At 46.0% G+C, this 6,902-nt stretch overlaps 1 protein-coding gene across 2 annotated transcripts; it reads left to right on the plus strand.

The window, feature by feature from the left end:
- The first annotated feature begins 503 nt into the window (after positions 1-503).
- med20 (mediator complex subunit 20) lies at positions 504-6,568 on the plus strand. Of its 2 annotated transcripts, XM_007899504.2 has the most exons (4): positions 504-830; positions 1,897-2,048; positions 3,361-3,614; positions 5,488-6,568. In XM_007899504.2, the coding sequence occupies exons 1-4, from the start codon at positions 817-819 to the stop codon at positions 5,701-5,703; spliced, it is 636 nt and encodes a 211-aa protein (XP_007897695.1). In that variant the 5' UTR covers positions 504-816; the 3' UTR covers positions 5,704-6,568. The 2 variants fall into 2 exon arrangements, with proteins under 2 accessions (XP_007897695.1, XP_042198166.1); XM_042342232.1 differs by lacking the exons at positions 504-830; positions 1,897-2,048 and adding an exon at positions 3,024-3,119.
- Positions 6,569-6,902: the final 334 nt, after the last annotated feature.

The following is a 6,902-nucleotide window of genomic DNA, read 5'->3' on the forward strand; positions in this document are numbered from 1 at the left end:
GGATGCGGTCGCTAAAAAAACAGAGAAGAAGAATAAACTAATAAGTAAATAAAATAATAAATGAAGGAAAGAATGAATAAACAAATGAATCAAATAACAAATAATAATCCCTCCAAAAAAAACAACAATAATAAATTGGTCATTTTCAATCCACGACTGTTTGTGGGACATTGCTGTGCGCCATTGGCCGCCGCGTTCGCCCACAAATATACAGTCAATTCACTTTACAGTGTGTTCTGTGAAGCGCTTTGGGACGTCCTCCCGACGTGAAAAGCGCTACATCAAATGCAAGGATTATTATTATTATTATTATTATAACAAACAAAAGAATGAATAAAAGAATAGACGAAATAAAAGAATAAATAAACAAATGAATCAGACAACAAACGAAATAGTCGAATAATGGACAAAAGAATAAATAAAAGAATAAAAAATACAAATTAATCAAATAATAAACAAAAGAATAAATGAAGTAAGTCAGTAGGTAAGTTAGTTAGTTTCTTGGAGGGTTTGGTTGGAAAGTGCTGATGTGTGAAAGATCATTTGCTCTGAGAGAAGAGGAGAGAGAGAAGTCCTCCTCATCACCAGAGGGCAATACCAGAGAAAAGCCACAGATAGACATTCTTTCTGGTGGAAGCTGTGATCTTTGCTGTGGGAGTTGTGTGTGTGTGTGTGTGTGTGTGAGAGAGAGAGAGAGAGAGACAGAAAGAATGAAAGAAAAGCTGAGGATCTGTCATCTTTACCATTAGAGGCATCGTTTGGATCAGAAGCAGTTCAGAGAAAGGGGACCTGAGAACCACTGGTGGTGCTGAGATCATGGGAGTTACATGGTGAGGAAGGGGCTGGGAACACACTGCTTTATTACAGGGAAAAGGGGTGGGGGGGGAGTGGGGGGGAATGGGGTTCAAATCTACTCCAGACACAGGAGCCTTTGGTAGCAACCTCCCTCCATCACTCCATCCCTCCCTCCAACCAGGTCCACCTTCCAGTGTGGCCAACATCTGGAACCTCTCACCCTCCCCCCCCCAAAAAAAAACAACCCCCTCACCCCTCCCCTCACACACACAAGACACACACACACACACACACAAATCACCATCAAAACAGGGGACAGGGCATTTAACAAGTTCATGTTAAATGTGGCTTTTCAGCAAAATGTCTGTGTGTCTGTGTGAGAGAGAGAGAGTTAGTGGCTGTGTAAATAAGTCCTCTGTTTGCAGGCTTAGAATTTCCAGATGGGTGTGTGTGTGTGTGGGGTGGGGTGGGGGTACCTGTTGTTGTTGTTGTTGTTGTTGCAGTGCCTGTGAGAACGATCAGACAGTGAGGTTCCCCAAGGGTTTAGGGGGACCCCGGAGTTGTGCATGGGGGCGTAACTGCTGGAGTCTAACCGGATGAAAGCACGCGGCCAGCTTGCCCCGGATAGCCCTGTTTGACAAGCCATCCGGGTCCTTGTCCAGCCAGGAACCCACCCTCCCTACCTGTTTGGGCTTTGGCTTGTCGGGGTTAATAGGAGCTGAGTGGGAGGATTCCCCGTCCCCAGTGATTGGCCGTATTGATCATATTTCTCCCTTTCAGGTATTTACCCCGTTATTTGCTGAGGCCCAAGTCAACAACAACTCGCCTGTACCTACAACACAGCAAGTTGCATTTATGCAGCGCCCCTCACACAGGGTAGCGACCCAGAGCGCTTTATTTAGTGCCCGTCACTGGGTGGGGTAAGGATAACGCAGCCCAGATCAGGAATCAAGCCTGCCCGGTCTGTAGAAACTAATGCTGCCCCCTTCACCGGCTGCTGTGTTTGCCCGTCAAGGCCATGACGGGGAGCTAGAGTCACCTTTCTGATGCTTGTGCTGTGTTCGTTCTGCGGCTAATCCGCTTCCCATTTCCTCCTCGTAGCGTTTCCCAGATCCCAGCTGTTGAAGGCAAAAGCGTGCAGCAGACAGTGGAGATGATCACAAAGAAGCTGGAAATCCTGGGCGCTGTTAAACAGGGGACCTTCTGTGTAGACTGTGAGACTTACCACGCTGCGCCCATTGTCAATAACTCAGGTAATGCCAGTCTCCGCAGAAAACTTCTATTTACTTATTCCAAACACTTCCTCGTATTTTATGTACATGCCCAGCCTTTGCGAGAGCATTTCTCCCTGAAGTCATTGTAAAGTGGAGGAAATATACAGTTGGAAAGAAAAGGGAGTTTTTCCCAGTGTGTCCTGAACACCAATCCTATACATAAACTTGTCGTTTCACTTCATGCCCGCGAGTGAATTGGCAACAAACACAGTCACTACACTCAGGAACCCGGTTTTTAATCAATTGGCAGATCGCTTTCCAGGAAGTAATACTGTAATCGCTCCCCCCAAAAATAGGGTGACTCAATCCACAACTGCTTGTGGGACACTGCTGTGCGCAATTGGCTGCCGCGTTTCGCCCGCAAAACACACATTCGTCAACCCACTTTACGGTGTATTCTTGTGAAGCGCTTTGAGACGTCTCAAAGACATGATCAGGCGTCATATCGAATGCAAGGATTATTATTATTGTTATTATAAATGCCTTCACAAGGAGGGGAGGAAGTTGGGAACAGTAACAAAGTTTTTGCGCCACCGACTGCAATCTGTAAGATTTGTCCTTGAGCCTTTATTGCCCAACTGGCAGACAAATTGGAGTGGCATTAAGAGGGGAGTGGGATTATGTGCACCCCCCCTCCTCTCTCTCCCTCTCACTCTTTCTCTCCCAGCTTGCGTGACCGAAGGAGGAAGTAATCTACCCTTCAATAAAACCTTGCACAAGCAGAAACTCCTGGTCTTGCCAAGGACAAAATAGTTACAGATTAGATAGCACTCCATCTGTACAACCGTAATTCCGTTTGATCCAATTATGATGCAGTAAACCAGAGATTTTGCATCTATTCCTGTTGAACTGCAAGTCTTTCTCCCGACACTCGCTGGCTGCAATGCAGGCACGAGGGATAAAGCCTAAAGCCCCCCCCAACGAAACATTTGGCTGTTGCTTGAATTCCTCCAACTTGCCTGTTCACGAGCGCACTGGAAACTGGCATCCTGACTGTACTGCTGTGTGTGTGTGTTTGTGTGATCCCTTTAAGAATCGACATGGAGTAGAGTAAGGTTTACTTGGGTGGCTAATCCTATTCTGTGTAACTTCAGTGAAAAGTGCTTTCAGTCTTGCTGCTCTCAGATAAAAGTTCCAATTGCTCCATTAAGCCTACAGTCCCGCCCAGTCTGTTCACTTCCAGATCAGTGTGGTCTCTTGCATTTGGTTTAGAAAGAATAAAGTGGGTTTTGCAATAACAATAATAATAATCCTTGCATTCGATATATGATTTGTTGTTGTTGTGATACAGGGCAACAGGGCAAGTTGATGTACGTGATGCACAACACAGAGTACCCTGCCAGCTGCTTCGCCCTCTTCGAGAACGGACCCTGCCTGGTGGCGGACACCAACTTCGACACGCTGATGATCAAACTCAAGGGATTTTTCCAGAACGCCAAGAGCAACAAGATTGAGAGCCGAGGCCAGCGATACCAATTCAGCGATTTCCTGGTGAAGGTTGGGACGGTGACAATGGGACCCAGCGCACGTGGCATATCCGTTGAGGTACGTTCATAGTCGGGTCTGCGTTTCCATTGAGTCAAGTTTCCTTACTCCCCCCACACACGCCTCTGTTTACCCACCAGTGGTTGTCAGTCGATTGGCGGATCGCTTTTCCGGAGGTAAAATCCCTCCCCCCCCAAAAATAATAATAAATTGGTCACTTCAATCCACGACTGCTTGTGGAACGTCGCTGTGCGCAATTGGCTGCTGCATTTCGCCCGCAATATACCTTGCTTCTGTGAAGCGCTTTAAGACGTCTCGACGATGGGATAAGTCGTCATCCAGTGATCTCCATATAGCATAACAGTGGACAGATCTTCCCAGCCTAGAATGGCAAGCTCTGCGCTCCAGGAGGGGGAGAGGCGGGGTGGGCGGAAGGGAGTGGGGGGGTCACAACAAGCTTAAATTCCAAATAATGCTGATGGGAATCAATCATGCTGCACTTCATGTCTCGCTGTGGAGCCTCCTTAACGAGGCTTCATTGTAACTTGCTTCAAACAGCGTGTTTGGAGCCGTGGTCATTTTTATCAGTGATTTGGGTTTGTAACAACAACAACGACTTGCATTTATATAGCACCCTCCACGCAGGGGAACATCTCAGAGCATTTAACAGCAGCGGAGCCTGACTCTTAAGCTTGTAAGATGTTAAAAAGATGGATTAAGTGTGAAATATTGAACGCACTGACAGGTTGTTATGCTGGTTGTGTGGATTCGGGAAGGATATGGATCGTGGGACTGGAGCTTTAATTAAAACAGGCCATCATTGACTGCAGCAAGTGAGAGTTGTGATGTCTGCGGTGCTAAGTCGCCTTGTACTGTCTTGCGTATATAATTCCTGTGTTGTAAAATATACCTGTCCCTAGGGGTCCCTACAACACTTAAATGTCAGATGCCTTCTTCCTGCCAACTCCCCCCTTCTTCACTTTCCTGAAGGTGCTGATTCTTGCTGGGTTAAGATATGGGCAGTGAGTGTTAGCACGTTGTTTCACATCCAGGATGATCCTTTATCAGATATAATATACCAATAATAATAATAATCCTTGCATTTGATATAGCGCCTTATCTCGTCTCAAAGCGCTTCGCAGAATCTACTGTAAAGTGGATTGACCGTATATTTTGCAGGCAAAAACGCGGCAGCCAATTGAACACAGCAGCGTCCCACAAACAGTCGTGTCCGCAGAAGTGAAAATCCAGCAGGTTCATTGGAGAACAATCAGAAAAAGGAAACTTGTCTTGATATTCTCTCTACCCCCCGCTCCCCTCCAGCCCTCTTCAGCCTCAGGGCCAAGTCCAATTGCAATGTCCTCATTGCCGCCCTGCTCTGTGATTGCCCAACTCAGTGCAGTCAGTGAGTCAGGTCTGTACTCTGACCCACTTGGAGCTGTTCTGTGTTGAGTTGTGCCTTAATCAGGAAACTGGGAAAAACTCCCTTCTTTTTCCAAATCATGGCATGGGATCGTTTCGCCCACAAAATACACAGTCAATCCACTTTACAATGCCTGTATGTTCTGTGAAGTGCTTTGAGACGTCCCAACCACGTGATAAAGCGCTATGTTAAATGCAAGGATTATAATTATTATTAACGTTCATAGGAAAGGACAGGTGGGTTTAGCATTTCTGCTTTTCCTTCAAGTTAAAGATATCCTCTCCTTCCCCTCCTCATGTTGTGAGTTCCAACAGCTCACAAAACTCTTCGTCAGGGTTTCGTCCCATTTTATTTTGCGGGGGGAGGTTTTTTTTAAGGGGAGGGGTGGGGTGTTGTTGGGTACCTTCAAATACTGACCCACGAAGAGTGAGAGGTTTTTATTTGATGGGGGGTGGGGAGGGGGCAATAGAAGACTGTGAAATAAACTTGCTCTGGGTTTGCTCTGCACAGGTAGAATACTGCCCTTCCATTGTGTCCAATGACTGCTGGAACCTGATGATGGAGTTCATGCAGAGCTTCATGGGCAGTCACACGCCCGGCATTCCCTCGGTCTTCACAGCCAAACACGACGGGATCTACACGCCCACAGACACCGTCATTCAGTACATGGAGCTGTTCAACAAGATCCGCAAACAGCAGCAGGCTCCGGTGTCGGGAATGAGATGAGGTCTGGAAAATCCCAGACCTTGAAACCTGCACCGAGGTGGAAATGGTGGCCTTTGTATGTTTAAGTCAACCTAATGTGAAGTGTTTCTTATGACGTTGCCTGGCAATGGACACCCAGGACTATTTATTGAACTCCCACATTTTTATGGGGATCTTCTTAGGTGAGATAAACATTGCTCTGGGATTGCTCAATATTCCCATCGCAAGGATAGGTCAACTGGAGTCATTTGCCTCTCGGTGGGGTGGGGGGTTAATGTTCCCCAAAGGTTAGTTTGTTGGATGCCAACCACAGGGACTAATCTGCTACGTAAGGAAGGAAGTGTGTTTGTGTGTATGTGGGGGGGGGAGGGGTCGGGAGGGAATTGGAGCCTAAATGAAAATAAACCAAATCTGTAGTTATTCCTCAATTCAACAGTAAATGGATCAATAATCTGTTAATCTGTGGGTTTTTTTGTGTAACCTTAAAAAAAGTAGGTACTTTTTTTTTATTTGACGAACTGAACCTTTTTTTTCTCACACGTGAGGACGACGTTGATCTTAAACAATAAGTTCACGTCACCCCGACTCGAGAACACATCATTGTGACTTGAGGATTTTGTGCTTTTTCCCCTCCCCACCCTCAACCCACTCCCCAAGTTTCCTTTTCACTCACAAGAGTGCCTTGTGGCAGAGTGCCGGACATCTGCTTTCCCCTGTTGAATCATTCAGTTCAAGAAGCAAGCCATCTCATACCACATGATTTTGATGCTCGGTGATTAAGGGAGAATTAGTAATTTTATGATACATTAGCCTTTCTCTGTACTGTTTCACTCTCCTTAACCGCTCATTAATACGCGTGGGTTAATAAAACGCCTTTCTTTTTTGACTCATTTGCTTTATTGTGTCGTCAAAGGACTGTCCCCAACCGTGACGTACGTCGTTCAGTAATGTGTCTAAATATTTACGTCTTTTCTCATGAATTCAGCTTCCACATTTCACTGATATTTTCTGCATTAGTCATGAATTATTGCCGAATGCCAGCCTTGGTCTCATTAATATTACTTGCCCTATCGTGCACGACACACCACTTCCTTAGCCACTGCAGAACAAAACACCCCTCAGTGACCTATCTTTAAATCACCTCTACCCTGATATATACTATAAGGAATAAAAAAGTCTGATGCTTTTGTGCGTCTGTTCTGTGAGGACTGAACCCACCA

Source organism: Callorhinchus milii, unplaced genomic scaffold, assembly GCF_018977255.1.
Source record: "Callorhinchus milii isolate IMCB2004 unplaced genomic scaffold, IMCB_Cmil_1.0 Scaffold19, whole genome shotgun sequence".
Classification (NCBI taxonomy): domain Eukaryota; kingdom Metazoa; phylum Chordata; class Chondrichthyes; order Chimaeriformes; family Callorhinchidae; genus Callorhinchus; species Callorhinchus milii.

Bases quoted from the DNA above. Each gene is read 5' to 3' on its own strand.
- med20 (XM_007899504.2), top strand. The intron at 2,049-3,360 runs GTAATGCCAGTC...GTTGTGATACAG, and splicing joins GCCCATTGTCAATAACTCAG to GGCAACAGGGCAAGTTGATG. The intron at 3,615-5,487 runs GTACGTTCATAG...TGCTCTGCACAG, and splicing joins CACGTGGCATATCCGTTGAG to GTAGAATACTGCCCTTCCAT.